We start from the raw sequence: 17,992 nt of genomic DNA on the forward strand, positions 1-17,992 counted from the left end.
GCGCTTGAGTCCTGGGTTCAAATCCCACCAAAGACAACATCTGCAAGGAGTTCTCCCCGTGTTTGCTTGGGTTTCCTCTGGGTACTCCGTTTTCCTCCCACATTCCAAAGACATACTGATAGGGAATTTAATTTGTGAGCCCCATCGGGGGACAGTGATAATAATGTGTGCAAACTGTAAAGCGCTACAGAATGTGTTAGCGCTATATAAAAAATAAAGATTATTAAAAAAATAAGTGCAATAATATCATTTCCGATTGTCTTCCCCTGTTTCTAGCGCCTCTCCGATCCTCTTTTGGGTCACTTGATGACTACATAGACTTGCCAGATCACGCTGGTCTATTTGCGTGAGCTGAAAGTGGCTTTTACAATGCAAGTCCATAGAGCGTCAGAACTATGTCATATCATAAGCTTACATTGTAAAAGAGACTTTCAGCTCAAGCATAGAGACCAGCGTGATCTGGCAAGTCTGAGTAGTTGTCACTTGACCCAGAAATGGACTGGAGTGGCGCCGGAGATTGTGGAATACGACTATTGGTGAGCATAGCATCCTCATTACTCTATAAATGCATTTACACAGATTTAGCAAAAGGAAAAAAAAAGGCCCTGGGAGTGTGTCTTTAGATGCGTTTCCCTTCTCGCATTCCAAGTGGTTTTTTAATTTTTTTAATTGTGTCAAATTTGGACTATATTTAAGGCTAAATTCTCTTCAAAGAAGTGGAATGCACTTTGTTTTTTTCCACCAGGTGTTTTTCAAAACCTGAAGAGGGAAAAGGAAAGTAGATTATCATTAACCCCTTACCTACAATGGACGTAATATTCCGTCCATGTGACCCTGGACCTAATTACCATGGACGGAATATTACGTCCCAGCGATCAGCGGCGCCCACGTGGTGAGCGCCGCTGATCGCGGCCGGGTGTCAGCTGATTATCACAGCTGACACCCGGCACAATGTGTCAGGGGCGGTCACGGACCGCCCCCGACACGTTGACCCCTTGCACACCGCGATCAAACACGATCGCGGTGTACCGGGGGTTAAAGGGAAGCATCGGCAGGGAGGGGGCTCCCTCCGTGCTTCCCTGAGCCCCCCCACGGCAGCGCAATGTGCAGCGCTGCTGCGGGGGGCTCTTTCCCTACAGGCCCCCGGATCCAAGATGGCGACTGGGGACTTCGGGGGCCTGTAGGGAGCTGACTTCCTCACTGCCTGCAAAGCGCAGGCATAAGGAAGTCTGCAGAACTGCCTGTGACAGATTGCTGATCTGTCACAGTGATCTGTGATGTGACAGATCAGCGATCTGTCACAGGACAGTGATGTCCCACCTGGGACAAGGTAATAAAGTAAAAAAAAAAAAAGTTAAAAATAATTTTAAAAAAATCGCTAAATAAATTAGTAAAAAAAAAAAAAAATTCCCCAATAAATCCATTTTTTCAAAATAAAAAAAAAAAACAATAAAAGTACACATTTGGTATCGCCACGTCCGTAGCGACCTGCCCTATAAAACTGTCCCATTAGTTAACCCCTTTAGCGAACCCCTTAAAAAATAAAAAACGAAGCAAAAAATAATGATTTATTATCATACCACCGAACAAAAAGTGCAATAACGCGCGATCAAAAAGACGCATATAAATATCCATGGTACCGCTGTAAACGTCATCTTGTCCCGCAAAAAACGAGCCGCCATACAGCGTCATCCGCAAAAAAATAAAGTTATAGCTCGCAGAATAAAGCGATACAAAAATAATTATTTTTTTATATAAAATTGTTTTCATTGCAAAAAAAACGACAAAACATAAAAAAACGACCTAAATGAGGTATCGCTGTAACCGTACTGACCCGAAGAATAAAAACGCTTTATCAATTTTACCGCACGCGGAACGGTGTAAACGCACCCCCCAAAAGAAATTCATGAAACGCTGGTTTTTGTTCATTCTGCATCCCAAAAATCGGAATAAAAAGCGATCAAAAAATGTCACGTGCCCGAAAATGGTACCAATGAAAACGTCAACTCGTCCCGCAAAAAATAAGACCTCACATGACTCGGTGGGTCAAAATACGGAAAAATTATAGCTCACAATATGTGGTGATGCAAAAACTATTTTTACAATAAAAAGCGTCTTTTAGCGTCTGACAGCCGCCAAACATAAAAACCGCCATAAATAGTAAATCAAATCCCCCGTTATCACCCCCTTAGTTAGGGAAAAATAAAATTAAAAAAAAGTATTTATTTCCATTTTCCCGTTAGGGTTAGGGGTTAGGGCTAGGGCTCAGATTAGGGTTAGGGGTGTGTTGGGGTTAGAGTTGGAGTTATAATTGGGGGGTTTCCACTGTTTGGGCACATCAGGTGCTCTCCAAAGGCAACATGGCGTCTGATCTCAATTCCAGCCAATTCTGCGTTGAAAAAGTCAAATGGTGCTCCTTCCCTTCCAAGCTCTGCCATGCGCCCAAACAGTGTTTTACCCCCACATATAGGGTATCAGCCTACTCAGGACAAATTACAAAACAACTTTTGGGGTCCAATTTCTCCTGTTACCCTTAGGAAAATAAAAAATTGGGGGCAAAAATATCATTTTTGTGGAAAAAAATGATTTTTTTTATTTTCACGCCCAGGCGTTATAAACTTCTGTGAAGCACTTGGGGGTTCAAAGTGCTCACCACACATCTGGATAAGTTCCGTGGGGGGTCTAGTTTCCAAAATGGGGTCACTTGTGGGGAGTTTCAATAGTTTAGGTACATCAGGGGCTCTCCAAACGCACATGACACCTGCAGACCAATCCATCAAAGTCTGCATTCCAAAACGTCACTACTTCCTTTCCGAGCCCCGACGTGTGCCCATACAGTAGTTTTCTCACACATAAGAGGTATCAGCGTACTCAGAACAAATTGGACAACAACTTTTGGGGTCCAATTTCTCCTGTTACCCTTGGGAAAATAAAAAAAATGGGGACTAAAAGGTGATGTTTGTTGAAAAAATACAATATTTTTATTTTCACGCCCGGTCGTTATAAACTTCTGTGAAGCACTGGGGGGTTCAAAGTGCTCACCACACATCTAGATAAGTTCATTAGGGGGTATAGTTTCCAAAATGGGGTCACTTGTGGGGGGTTTCCACTGTTTAGGTACATCAGGGGCTCTCCAAAAGCAACATGACACCCGCAGACCATGCCATCAAAGTCTGCATTCCAAAACGTCACTACTTCCCTTCCGAGCCCCGACGTGTGCCCATACAGTAGTTTTCTCCCACATATGAGGTATCAGCGTACTCAGGACAAATTGGACAACAACTTTTGGCGTCCAATTTCTCCTGTTACCCTTGGGAAAATAAAAAAATTGGAGACTAATTGATCATGTTTGTGGAAAAAATACGATTTTTCTCGTTCGCCTTATTGGGGGACACAGAGACCATGGGTGTATGCTGCTGCCACTAGGAGGCTGACACTATGCACAAAAAAAGGTTAGCCCCTCCTCCGCCGTATACACCCCACCGACCGGCAGGAAGTTCCTCAGTTTAGCTTAGTGTCAGTAGGAGGTGGACACGGGTCTTTGATTAGACCCATATCTACCTCGATGTGCGTCGTTTCTTTTCAGGTTTTTCCGGAGGGATACAGTGTGAATAGTCACATCTGTAGTCCCACAAAGAGACTATGAGTACGGCATGTACTGCCACCCCGTATCCTCATAAGTCTACAGCAGGACCAAGACCCCTAACATGGATGTGGCGTTCCAGATGGTCCTCGCTCCCCGTCTCCCACCCACTCGCCTACCAGAGCCGGCCGGTCGGGTGAGGCGCAGGATACTCTCCTTGAAACAGTACGCTGGATGAAACGGATCAGGAGGGTAAGTATGAGACCTGAGTCCCATTCTCCCCTGCGGATTCCACGCCAGGCCATTCCATGGATTCTTCGGCAGCGGTCGCTGTGACAGTGCTGCGACGCCTCCGCGTCGTCTCCAGGCGGCCGCTGCAGCTATTTGGGCCCTGGCTGGTTATCGGACAGCTCTTCCCCCCCCTCTGCCGGGCCCTAGCTGTCCTCAGTAGCGGCCACCGCGGCGGTTCTGCGACGCCTCCGCGCCGCCCTGTGCTGACAGGCGGCCGCCTCTTCTAATCCAGGCCCCGGCTTCATCTGGGGCCTTGTCCGGCGTCGCGGCCACGCCCCCCGCCTCCATCCTCGGGCGGGCTTCCCTCCCGCCCGCTCTAAGCCCTCCCACGGCCTTCTCCCCTCAGGTTGAGTGTCCCGGAGGCGGCGCCGTCCCTCCCACCTACCATCTTAGCGGGCGGCACCATTTTTATCATCGGCGCCTAGCCCCGCCTACCTCCCTCCTCTGCATCTGCAGGAAAGCGCGCGCTTCCTGCTCGGCTCCTCTCTGGCTGCCGCCATTTTCACAGCCTGTCAGCCGGACGCTGTTCCCTCAGCCGTGCCCCTGCAAGCCGGACGAACCGTGCATCTCCATTTATTGGAAGCTGCGATAGGACACCGGACCGTGAGTAGCTCTGCATACTGCAGACTGACACCCTCCTCTGCCTCCTGTCCCCCAACCTTCCGGCAAGGCTTCAGTGACTGTCCGTCAGTATGTCTAATTCTAAGTCTGACCGCGCTCGTCCCCCTGCCTCCTCTGGCACCTTAGTCAAGTACTTTGCGTGCTCTTCTTGCAATCGCAAACTTCCCTCAGGTCAGTCCACTCCCCTCTGCCTGGACTGTAGCAATCCAATCCAGCCCGACGCCGCTCAGGAGCCATCCATAGCCCCAGTGGTGAGTGAGCCCCCCATGCCGGGCTGGGCCTCCTCTCTATCACAGTCAGTGGCAGACCTCACCAAGGTGTCTCAGTCCCTAGTAGCCGTTCTGGACAAGTTGCCCTTGGGAGCTTCGGCGGGACCCAGCACGTCTCAGGACGTCCCATCTGAGCCAGCCAGCGGCAGTCGCAAGAGGCCCAGGCAGGACCTCCAGGCGGAGTCCTCCCCTCGTCCTACCTCACCCCATAGTCCCCAGCAGTCTCCCTCTCGGGCCTCCTCTCCCGAGTCAGGCGAAGCGCTTTCGGAATCGGAAGGGGTCTTAGAGCTGGATTCGGACCAGGATGCGAACATGAAGGTTACGGTACAAAACCTCATTGCTGCGATTCACCATACCTTTGACATCGCTGACGCCCCTGCGAAATCCTCAGATCAGGAGGTTTCGTTCAGACGGGCGGAAACACCATCCAGGGTGTTTCCCTTCCATTCTGAGTTTGGAAAGATTTTTACAAGGGAGAGAGTAGATCCGACCAGACGCTTTCAAAGAGGAAAGCGTCTCGGCGTACTGTACCCATTTGCTAAAGAGCTCACGGACAACTGGGCCGCTTCTCCCTCGGTGGACCCTCCCGTGTCCAGACTTTCTAATAATACGGTCCTTCCGCTGTCAGGTGTGGCGTCTCTAAAAGATTCTAATGATAGGATCATAGAATCTCTAGCAAAATCTGCCTTCGAAGCGGCATCGTCAGCGGTATGTCCAGTCTTTGCTTCTTCTTGGGCAGCAAAGGCCATATCCACTTGGGCAGACGACCTTCGGCAGGGCATTCTGGATAAGGCACGACCAGAGCATTTGGCCGATCTCGCCAATCAGATTTCCCATGCGGGGGATTATCTGCTTTATGCCTCCCTGGATGCCGCATCTTGCGCAGTTCAGGCGTCAAGTAACATCGTGGCAATCCGACGTACAATTTGGCTCAAGGCCTGGCAGGCGGACTTGTCCTCTAAAAAGTCTCTGACCAATCTACCTTTTCAGGGAGTGCGTCTCTTCGGATCACAATTGGATCAGATTATTAAGGACGCTACCGGAGATACGAGTTCTCTTCTCCCCTCCAAGCCTCGCAGACCTCCTCCAAGGCGTCAGTTTCGTTCCTTTCGGACTTTCCGCCGTTTCAATACGGCGGAAAACCCTTCCAACCAGCAAAGGCCACAGGCACGTCAGGAAAGAAAGAAGGTTTCCTTCAGGCCCACTCCGTCCTGGCGGTCCCACTCTTCCCAGGGAAGACCGTCCAGATCTAGATCTGGACGGTCTACATCCGCATGACTACCATCGGTCTCCCGGGGGTCCCTTCCAATTGGGAGGTCGACTTCTTTTCTTCAGCGACGTCTGGCTCGCCTCAGTAGAGGACGCTTGGGTCAGAGAGGTTGTATCAACTGGATACAAAATAGAGTTCATTTCTCTTCCACGGGATCGCTTCTTCCAATCCCGTCCGCCGAGGGATCCGGCCTTGGTCCCGGGGTTCTGTTCGGCCATCGCCTCTCTTCTCAGTTCCGGGGTGATTGTGCCCGTTCCCGAATCGGAACGCTTCACAGGGTTTTATTCAAACCTGTTTGTGGTGCCGAAAAAGGACGGGGCAGTTCGGCCCATTTTGGATCTCAAGTTACTCAACAAGAGAGTTCGCCTTCGCCACTTCCGGATGGAGTCTGTACGCTCGGTAATTGCTTCCATGGAGGAGCAGGAATTCATGGGTTCCATAGACATCCAAGATGCCTATCTGCATGTGCCCATATTTCCCGGACATCAGAAGTTCCTGCGGTTTGCGATTCACCACGAACATTACCAGTTCGTCGCGCTTCCTTTCGGGCTCGCCACCGCTCCCAGAGTCTTCACGAAGATTATGGCGGCGTTGATGGCCTTGTTGAGGATCAGAGGTCTCGTTCTTTTTCCTTACCTCGATGATATCCTGATCAAGGCTCCCTCCTTTCAACAGGCCCGCCTAAGTGTGGCGATCGTTCTAGACACCCTGTCCAGTTTTGGGTGGATCATCAACCGGAAAAAGTCCTGTCTGGTCCCTACTCAACGCCTTGTGTTTCTGGGCCTTCTGTTCGACACTCGTCGGTCAAGGGTATTTCTCCCACAAGACAAGATCCTTTCCCTGCAGCAGGGCGTGCGATTATTACAGATCACACGATTTCCATCCCTCAGGACAGCCATGAGGGTCCTGGGGAAGATGGTGGCGGCGATAGAGGCAGTTCCCTTTGCCCAATTTCACGCCAGGCCACTCCAGCAGGCCATTTTGTCCAGGTGGAACAGGTCGGCTCTATCTCTGGATCGTCCGGTTCGTCTTTCATGCCGGATCAAGCGGTCTCTCAACTGGTGGTTGACGTCTCCCCTCATTCTCTTGGGGCGGTCTTTTCTTCCCGTTCACTGGCAGATTGTCACTACGGACGCCAGCCTCATCGGCTTGGGTGCAGTGTTCCGCAATCACACTGTTCAGGGTCGATGGTCGACTCAGGAATCAGCTCTGCAGATCAATGTCCTAGAGATACGAGCGATCCATCTAGCTCTCGTCCACTGGGAAAGGCGCCTCAAGGGCCTGCCTGTCAGGATTCAGACAGACAATGCCACAGCGGTGGCGTATATCAACCGCCAAGGGGGGACACGGAGTGTCTCAGCTCTGGCGGAAGTGTCCAGAATTCTTCAATGGGCAGAGACCTTTGTTCCAACGATTTCCGCGGTTCACATTCCCGGCGTGGACAACTGGGCCGCCGATTTCCTCAGCCGCGAGGGTCTCGCGGCAGGGGAATGGTCCCTACATCCGGAGGTGTTTCATCTGCTCTGCCGTCGGTGGGGAACTCCGGATGTAGACCTCATGGCATCTCGCCTCAACAGGAAAGTCCCACAATTCGTGTCCAGGTCTCGGGACCCTCTGGCAGTGGGCGCCGACGCTCTGGCCGTCCCTTGGTCACAGTTCGAGCTCCCCTACCTGTTCCCTCCTCTGCCTCTTCTTCCCAAGTTGTTGAAGAAAATCAAAGCAGAGGGGATTCCAGTCATCCTCATCGCCCCGAATTGGCCCAGAAGGTCTTGGTTCGCGGACATTGTCAACCTTCTCGCGGACGCTCCCTGGAAGCTTCCTGACAGGGCAGATCTGTTGTCTCAAGGCCCGATTTGCCACCCCAATTCTCGGTCGCTCAATTTAACGGCGTGGCTGTTGAGACCGAGGTTTTGAGACGGGCAGGATTCTCTGATCGGGTGATTCATACCATGATCCGCGCCAGAAAGCCTTCTTCTTCGAAGATCTATTACTGTACTTGGAAAGCCTATTTCTCCTGGTGTGAGACCAATGACATCGCGCCCTTGGTTTTTTCGCTCCCTTCTATTCGGGCGTTTCTGCAGGCAGGGCTGGATGCGGGGCTTGCTCTCAGTTCCATGAAGGGTCAAGTTTCGGCACTGTCCATTTTATTTCAGAAAACGCTGGCCTCCCGGCCCCAGGTCAAAACCTTCCTCCAGGGTGGCTCACACGGTTCCTCCGTACCGAGCGCCCGTGGATCCTTGGGATCTTAATTTGGTTCTTCAGGTTCTGCAGGGTCCTCCTTTTGAACCTCTCAGGGACGTTTCCCTTTCCCTCCTTTCTTGGAAAGTGGCCTTTCTGGTGGCCATTACCTCCATCCGGCGCGTGTCGGAATTGGCAGCACTTTCTTGCCGCTCTCCTTTTTTGGTCCTTCATCAGGACAAGGTAGTTCTGCGGCCTCCGCCCTCTTTTCTTCCGAAGGTGGTATCTTCGTTTCACCTCAATGAGGACATTGTTCTGCCATCCTTCTGCCCGAGCCCAGCTCACCCTCGGGAGCGGTCCTTGAACAAGCTGGACCTAGTCAGGGCATTGAGAGTCTATCTAGCCCGGACGACTTCCTTGCGGAAGTCAGACTCTCTGTTCATCATTCCTGACGGGGCGAGAAAGGTCACCCAGCCTCAAAGGCCACTATTGCGCGCTGGATCAGATCGGCAATTTTGGAGGCATACCGGGTCAAGCATCGAGTGGCCCCTCCAGGGGTCAGAGCGCACTCTACCCGGGCGGTGGGTGCCTCCTGGGCGGTGCGCCACAGAGCTTCCGCGCTGCAGCTTTGCAAGGCTGCAACGTGGTCATCGGTTCACACCTTTGTGAAATTCTACAGGGTCCACACCTACGCTTCGGCGGACGCCAGCCTAGGTAGAAGGATTCTGCAGGCTGCGGTGGCGAGTCCACTGGCCTGATGGAAGTTTGTTTCCCACCCCAGGGACTGCTATGGGACGTTCCATGGTCTGTGTCCCCCAATAAGGCGAACGAGAAAACAGGATTTTTTGGGTTGCTTACCGTAAAATCTGTTTCTCGGAGCCTTCATTGGGGGACACAGCACCCTCCCATGTTCTACAACTCCTGTTCTTATGTTTGTCGGTTTGTTACAGTTGAGTTGTTTGTTCTGTTCTCAATCTATTCTGCTTTCTGACTAACTGAGGAACTTCCTGCCGGTCGGTGGGGTGTATACGGCGGAGGAGGGGCTAACCTTTTTTTGTGCATAGTGTCAGCCTCCTAGTGGCAGCAGCATACACCCATGGTCTCTGTGTCCCCCAGTGAAGGCTCCGAGAAACAGATTTTACGGTAAGCAACCCAAAAAATCCTGTTTTTTATTTTCATGCCTGGGCATTATAAACTTCTGTGAAGCCCTTGGGGGTTCAAAGTGCTCACCACACATCTAGATAAGTTCCTCAGGGGGTCTAGTTTCCAAAATGGGGTCATTTGTGGGGGGTTTCCACTGTTTAGGTACATTAGGGGCTCTCCAAAGGCAACATGACACCCGCAGACCATTCCATCAAAGTCTGCATTCCAAAACGTCACTACTTCCCTTCCGAGCCCCGACGTGTCCCCATACAGTAGTTTTCTCCCACATATGGGGTGTCAGCGTACTCAAGACAAATTGGACAACAACTTTTGGGGTCCAATTTCTCCTGTTACCCTTGGGAAAATAAAAAAAAATGGGGACTAAAAGATTGTTTGTGGAAAAAATACGATTTTTTTATTTTCACGCCCGGGCGTTATAAACTTCTGTGAAGCACTGGGGCATTCAAAGTGCTCACCACACATCTAGATAAGTTCCTTGGGGGGTCTAGTTTCCAAAATGGTGTCATTTGTGGGGAGTTTCTACTGTTTTGGTACATCAGGGGTTTTCCAAACGCGACATGGTGTCCGATCTCAATTCCAGCCAAAAACGTCAAATGGTGCTGCTTCCCTTCCGAGCTCTGCCATGCGCCCAAATAGTGGTTTACCCCCACATGTGGGGTATCAGTGCACTCAGGATAAATTGCACAATATCTTTTAGGGTCCTGTTACTCTTTAAAAAATAAGAATTGTTGGAAAATTGCGACATTTTCAAAATTTTCGCCAAATTTCCATTTTTTTCTCAAATAAACGCAAGTTATTTGAATGCAATTTTACCACTAACATGAAGTACAATATGTCATGAGAAAACAGTGTCAGAATCACCGGGATCCATGGAAGCATTTCAGAGTTATGACCTCATAAAGGGACAGTGGTCAGAATTGTAAAAATTGGCCCAGGAGTTAACGTGCAAACCACCCTTGGTAGTGAAGGGGTTAAAGTAAATGAGACTTTCAAGCATTTTTTAAGCAGCTTTTGAGGCGGTTTTTAAAGAAATTATGCTAAAATAACACTTGAACTCTGTAAGAACAGAACATAGTCTTACACTTGTGCTCCATAATACGATAGTACTAATAAGCAACTTTCTTTTAGATCTGACAAGTCAGAATCAACTTTGGAGACATCTCAAAATACACCACAGAAAAGACGAGGCAGGCCACCCAAAAATCGCCCAGCACAGGAAAAAAAAGGGTAATTTATTCAACCTGTCAACCCACCCCCGTAATTGAAATGCATGTATTTGATAGTTAAAGTGATAAAACATTTTTTTTTTAATGAAGCCCAGTTGCAAAGAAAATTTATATTTATATATGCATTTAAGTAAAAAAATAATTGTACCCATTCGTGGACAACTCAATTTCAGCTGAAAAAATATTGCCATGTGAGTAGATGAGGTCGACCATTTTCTTTAGGGTTTGTCTAAAATTTGATGCACTGTTTTTCTTAAGGCTTTAAACCCTTTTTTGTAGCTATAGAGTTAAAGTGGCTGTCCAACACTGAATTCCTTTTCTTTAAGTATGGATGATTTTAATACAAGCAGAATCAACACCTCTGTGGATCCAGAGCATGCCCCTAAAGAGGTTTGTACCGGCACCAAAAGTGGTGTCTGCTCCCTTTCGGAAGCAGGTCAGCTGCAGCAATCATAAGACGAGAAGATCTTGTCATCTTATGTTTCTCTGATGACGCACCCTTCTAGTCATTTGATCATACTGTTGCCTTCTAGAGCGACGTGCGCTGGATCCACAGAAGCGCTGGGTAGTGAGTGTCTCTATTTTATTGCTTTAGAATGGTCCAAGCCTAGAAAAAAGTGTCATACAATCCCTTTAGATGATAAAATTTGTACAGTAGTTTATAGCATACGATTCATATATAAGCATTCTGTCGGATTGTTGTGCTTGTTTGGCATAAGAAATCCGAACCTTTTTATTTTTTTATGTCAATTGTTTTAGTAATGTAGGTCGACCGCGAAAAGTCATAAGTAAAGAGCCCGATTCGGATGAAGAAATGGATGTATCTCACAATAGCCCAGCTTTTAGTGATGCATCCCGGGAAGAAGATACAGATGAGGAAGAAGTTACACCTGCATCTGTAAGTTCAATAGTGTCAAAGCATATTGGCACTTCATAATGGAGGTCCATCCACGGATGCCAGAGGTCAGACCCTAGCTGATCATAAAGTGATGGCATACCCTGGTGATCTTTTTTTAATGGGAGAATTCTTTTAAGATACTTATACACAATTTTAGTCACTGTAATTGCTTTGTTTGTTTTTTTTTCCTGTAAAATTGATGAAGTGGCCACCAAGTACCTTTTGCCTCGTTATCTAGTTGTACATACATATTAATTTTTTAGTTGCTTTTATTCCACTTGAAGTGGTACAGCACTATACTTTTAGTTATCCAGCAGCTATAATTATTGAGCTGCGTGCAGGTTGCAGATGATTAAAGTTTAATCTCATCACAGGTACGGCGTCGATCTGCTAAAAAACGATGAAGGAACAAACACAGCTGTCCTGGAAGAGATGTAGATGATGAAAACGGACTGGGGCTGTTCATGTACACAGTGGGGCCATGCACTGACAACGAGAATGAATTTCATACCCCTGCAACTCCAGCCACAATTGTTTATCATTCGCTGTGGATATTTTGTGTGGTTTGTACCGTGTGCTGGACATATGTAGACCTTAAATCTGTACATAGTTCTTTTTTTATGCTTCATAAAGTGCTTGTATAGCTTTTATTTTGCAGCTTTAACTGACAAAAAAAAAAAAATGGATGGCCATCTGAATTTCCAATATGACGGATGAAAATGAAGCAATATTTGCCATTGTGTGTGTAGTAATTTCTTTGGCCTTTTACTGTGAAAGAAATCATTTTGGAAAGTGTCATATTTTATTCCGACATGGTTATGTTGTAAGTAAAAGGGTATTTCAACTTTCAATTATTTAATGCTCTGTGAACTCTTGGCCACATTTTTTGGTCTTTCATGGTGCTCCCCTCGATGTTTTTCTTTTTTTTTTTCATTTTTTTTTTTTAAATTCAGAAACCTAATGTTCAATAGGGTGACACAACCTGACCTGGTTAGATTGCTGTCTTTTTTCACCTCAGTATTGTTGCCAGACCTGGCTGGCTGTATTGTGGCATTGCAAAACTGTATGAAAAAAAACAATTTTAAACTATTATAATTTTTAAAAGTGTTTGTGCTATGAAAATAATGTATTAAAGACGCTACCTATTTTATCCGTTTTTTTTAGTTTGTTGTAATTTGGATTTTCATTTGGTGCACTATTTGGCTCCTAGAATTTTACCTCTGTTTAGGTAGAGGTAAACTTTGCCTGACATTGTAAGACTGCTCAGAAGTGTTAGATGTGGAAAGTAAGTGACACCAATGGTAAATGGGTTAGTACCACATTCAGTCTTGAGGAGTGCACCACTTCCTAGCCCCATGACTTCCTATGATTGACAGTTCGTTCCAGAGACATGCCCGCACTGCTACCATAACATTCTGCGATCCTCCATGCTGCAAGATGAGGCAGTCTTTCCTCTGCAGTATCCAAATAGAGTATGTGCACTTATGCTGGCCAGACCTACAGTTGTGGCCAAAAGTATTGACACCCCTGCAATTCTGTCAGATAGTACTCAGTTTCTTCCTGAAAATGATTGCAAACACAAATTCTTTGGTATTATTATCTTCATTTAATTTGTCTTAAATGAAAAAACACAAAAGAAAATGAAGCAAAAAGGTCAGGTCTGGACTCATTGCTGGCCACCTTAGAAGTCTCCAGTGCTTTCTCTCAAACCATCTTCTAGTGCTTTTTGAAGTGTGTTTTGGGTCATTGTCCTGCTGGAAGTCCCATGACCTCTGAGGGAGACCCAGCTTTCTCACACTGGGCCCTACATTATGCTGCAAAATTTGTTGGTAGTCTTCAGACTTCATAATGCCATGCACACGGTCAAGCAGTCCAGTGCCAGAGGCAGCAAAGCAACCCCAAAACATCAGGGAACCTCCGCCATGTTTGACTATAGGGACCGTGGTTTTTTTCTTTGAATGCCTCTTTTTTTTCTCCTGTAAACTATGTTGATGCCTTTGCCCAAAAAGCTCTACTTTTGTCTCATCTGACCAGAGAACATTCTTCCAAAACGTTTTAGGCTTTTTCAGGTAAGTTTTGGCGAACTCCAGCCTGGCTTTTTTATGTCTCAGGGTAAGAAGTGGGGTCTTCCTGGGTCTCCTACCATACAGTCCCTTTTCATTCAGACGCCGATGGATAGTACGGGTTGACACTGTTGTACCCTCGGACTGCAGGGCAGCTTGAACTTGTTTGGATGTTAGTTGATGTTTTTTATCCAACATCCGCACAATCTTGCGTTGCAATCTCTTGTCAATTTTTCTTTTCCGTCCACATCTAGGGAGGTTAGCCACAGTGCCATGGGCTTTAAACTTCTTGATGACACTGCGCACGGTAAACACAGGAACATTCAGGTCTTTGGAGATGGACTTGTAGCCTTGAGATTGCTCATGCTTCCTCACAATTTGGTTTCTCAAGTCCTCAGACAGTTCTTTGGTCTTCTTTCTTTTCTCCATGCTCAATGTGGTACACACAAGGACACAGGACAGAGGTTGAGTCAACTTTAATCCATGTCAACTGGCTGCAAGTGTGATTTAGTTATTGCCAACACCTGTTAGGTGCCACAGGTAAGTTACAGGTGCTGTTAATTACACAAATTAGAGAAGCATCACATGATTTTTCGAACAGTGCCAATAGTTTTGTCCACCCTCTTTTTTATGTTTGATTTGGAATTATATCCAATTTGGCTTTAGGACAATTCTTTTTGTGTTTTTTCATTTAAGACAAATTAAATTAAGATAATAACAAATAATTTGTGTTTGCAATCATTTTTAGGAAGAAACTGAGTATTATCTGACAGAATTGCAGGGGTGTGAATACTTTTGGCCACAACTGTAGCAATCAAGCCAGCTGCACTCCTTGCCTAGGAGACTGGCCACTAACCTAAACAATTAGCAATAGCTGTAGAAAAGAAAAAAAATCCTCCATTCTTGAGAACATTGAGGATTTTTAATAAATTATAAAGTTTTCTTTAACAATCACTTTTCTGATTTTAGATGATAAATGATAGACATAATTCAGTGCACTAATTGTCTGTTTTACAGTACACGATTCTCCGCACTAAACGACCGCTGACCCACAACTTGTTTGATCGGCCACATTCCGTATGTTTATTGAATTATCTGTAATATTTTATTCAGTGCACATAGGCAGCCATTGTTTTTGGCAGCACAAGTCCTATTTACACTGGTCGATGTTATGACTAGAATGATGATTTTTGATCCAGCCAAAAGACCATTTCACCAGACAGACTGGATGATGCTGGGATTAGATCTGTGTGGCGGCCATGTTATCACATTCAGACCTCCCTATTCTTTACACTGTAGATAGTCTTTGATATTGGGTGTATCTTTGGGGTTGTTGTCCTGCTGCAGAACAAATTTGAACCCAGATGCCTTCCTGATGGTATTACTTGGTGAAGAGTGTATGTATTTCTTAAAGCAACACTCCAGCTGTTTTTTTTTTTATTTCAGCACTGGAGTGATGCCACTAATCGAAGTTTCCTAAACCTAGTGTTATACTTGGCAGCCTACTTTTTCACCTCTTCCGGCGCTGCCATCTTGTGACGGCAACTTCTTACTGATCGGAAGTCAGAAATAACTGTCACAAGCTCTCATTGTAATCTTGACAGAGCACCGTTCAGGTCTCAAACTTATATTGACTTGTGATTTCTGTCTCGCCAAGCTGGAAGAATGCATCAAGTCACAACCTGCAGAAGACCAACCATAGCAGCGCTGATAACAGATGAAGACTGTGTCTCGTCAGTATATTGCTAAAGGCATAAAACTTAGATTTTTGGCACCACTCCAGCATTTTTATTTATTTTTTTTCTTTTGCAGCTGCAGTGTGAAAAATTAAGTTTCGTGCCTCTAGTAATATAATGGTGCTTTAACTTTGAGGACACCAAGAAATGGACACCGTCGAAGACTGTATATGAAGTGATCAGCCATGGAAACGGTGTATCAGATGAAAGCAGTGCCATTAAACTCAGATCGAGCAGCAAGTAGTGGTACCCAGCTACACTCATCTACTATGTGGAGAAATCTGATCAATTGTGATTTTCATGGAAGAATCGTGGCCGAAGAGCCATACCTTCTACATGGAGATAAGGCGACTTAACTGTCTATGAAGATATATGAACTGGGCTGCAGAAAAATAAAAGCAGGTGCTCTGGATTGATGATAAAAAATGTGAAACATTTGGCTGCAGCAGAAGGCAGCTTGTTCTTCGAAAGGCTGAAGAGCGGAAAGTGTCTTCAGGCAGCAGTAAACGAATGTTAATGGTGGAGGTTCCTTGCAAGACTGGGGCTGGAATTCATGAAATTGAGTTGGGGATTTGGCTGAGGATTAATGGTGTCCTAAATGCTGAGAAATATCTTCAGCGTAAAGAACAACAAGGAGGCATGGAAGTGATATGACCCCACAGAAGCCTGATCTAATAATCGAGTCTGTCCGGGACTATATACAGTGATCGGATTTGCGCAGGCCTACAACCACAGATCTATGGCTTGTTCTCCAAGATGCTTGGTATACCTCCCTGACGAGTACCTTCAAAAGCTTTGCAAGTGTCCCTAGAAGAACTGATGCTGTTTTGAAGGCAAACTTTTATTAGATTTCTTTTTGTTCATTTACTTTGTATTTGAATTGACAAAAAAAGCAATTAACACTAATATTTTATAAACTTGTTTTATTGAAGATTATACAACATAACAAGGTTAATTCATGGAGCAAAAGAACAAATCATATTTCTCCTTCTCATTGGGGGACACAGACAGTCGGTGTTATGCTGCTGCCACTAGGAGGACACTGAGTAAACCAGAAAAAGTTAGCTCCTCCCCTGCAGTATACACCCTCTCGCTGGCTGGGATTTCTCCAGTTCTTTGCTTAGTGTCTGTAGGAGGCACTTGGTCTGGTTTCAGACCCCACCGTTTTTACTTTATTTTTGAATTTTCTGTAAATTTTTATTTTTTAATTAACGGAGTGAAGGGGGCGACGGTTCCTTTCTACAGCCCGCGCTCCCCAAACCAACAACAGGCAAGCACGTGGAGTAACCCTTCACGTACACTTTCCTGCAACGAATGGGGCTGATTCCTCTAACAATGGTTCCCTTATGGTCGGTACTCCACGGATACGAGGGCTAGCGCAAAAGAACGAAGCACAGGAGTGCATGGAGAAGGACTTGAGCAGCGCTTTCCGATGCCCTGAATCAGCCCCACAGCTCTCCATCCCCCTACCACAGGGTGGATCGATTGAGCAATACCCCCTTTAAGAACTCCTCCAGCTCTGCTGCATCGCCCGGAGGATGAAGACCCTGCAGCCTGAAGAATGCAGAGCGCGACCTGCCTGAGCTCAGGAGTGGAGGTATGGGGTCGGGTCCTTACCCCCGGGAGAAGCGCTGACTTGGCGTCAGCGGCGGTGCACCGGCGCCCCCCCGCACGCTCGGGTAGGCCAAAAATTTAGTCCCCAGGTTTTCCGGCCAACTAGGCCGCAATTTGACTAGCGCCGCCTCTTGGCGCCTCTCACCTCTTATGAGACGCACAATTCTAATCTCGGGGGCCATGTCCTTTTCCATCAGCGGCCGTTAACCCCTTCAGGAGTGCTAGGCCTGCTCTGGACAGCCGGATACCGGGTGACACCACAGGACCACCGCTATTCCTCCTAGGGGACACAGGACCGTGGGTAAGCTGCATCTGCCCTCAGATTAAAGCTTAACCCCTTCCCGGCATATTCTCTGCAGCTGCAGACAGACTGCCGTTAACCCTTTCAGGAGCGCTATGCCTCAATCTAAGGAGGCTAAACAGGAGGTTAATAAGCACACTGCGTTTTTATACCGTGTGCACCATTTGCAAGTCTGCATTACCCAGTGGGCAGACTAATCCGTTATACACGGACTGTGACCCGGCCGGCGCCCCGACCTGCGCTCCAGTGCCACTCACCGCGCTGCTTTCGGGCCTCCTGCGCTTAGTACCCCTGAGGGGGCCGCATCCCTCTCACGGTCGGTGAAGTCTCTGACCCAGGCTATATTCTCCCTCCGGGAGGACTCTTTAAGTCAGAACCACCAGCAGGGGCCATCCTCGTTCAAGGGATGGTCAGGTCTCTGGAAAGCTGACCCATGACGCATCCTGTTGTGAGTTCATTCTCTGGTTCACCAGTTGTAAGTTATCCTTCCAGACTCCCTCTGGTGGTAACGGGAGGTAGTGAGGCTGATTTGATCGGTGGAGATCTGCCACCTGAGAATGAGGATGACTATTGAATCTCAGGAGTCTCAGATTGGATGTAAGACAGCCGACGCCCTATTCAGTTGCTGGTGATTCCTTCTTGTCAGGTCTTGGTTCTCAGCTCTGTTCCAGTCAGCTCAAGATAAGTTTCTCTGTTAATGTTCACATTTGATTTTGTTGTTCTATTCAGTTTTTTGTGTGGTCAGCCAGCCCCGACTCGGGCTGTGCTGAATTTCCAC

At 47.1% G+C, this 17,992-nt stretch overlaps 1 protein-coding gene across 2 annotated transcripts in view; it reads left to right on the plus strand.

The window, feature by feature from the left end:
- Window positions 1-12,656, plus strand: part of PDS5B (PDS5 cohesin associated factor B) — a 238,732-nt gene extending 226,076 nt beyond the window's left edge. For both annotated transcript variants that reach the window (XM_073583194.1, XM_073583193.1), the window contains 3 exons: window positions 10,505-10,603; window positions 11,362-11,500; window positions 11,875-12,656. In XM_073583194.1, coding sequence (XP_073439295.1) covers window positions 10,505-10,603; window positions 11,362-11,500; window positions 11,875-11,904 — 268 coding nt within the window. In that variant the 3' untranslated portion in view covers window positions 11,905-12,656. The remainder of the gene's footprint in view (window positions 1-10,504; window positions 10,604-11,361; window positions 11,501-11,874) is intronic.
- Window positions 12,657-17,992: the final 5,336 nt, after the last annotated feature.

The sequence above is a fragment of the Dendrobates tinctorius genome, unplaced genomic scaffold, assembly GCF_039654945.1.
Source record: "Dendrobates tinctorius isolate UK_male_01 unplaced genomic scaffold, ASM3965494v1 ptg000075l, whole genome shotgun sequence".
NCBI lineage: Eukaryota > Metazoa > Chordata > Amphibia > Anura > Dendrobatidae > Dendrobates > Dendrobates tinctorius.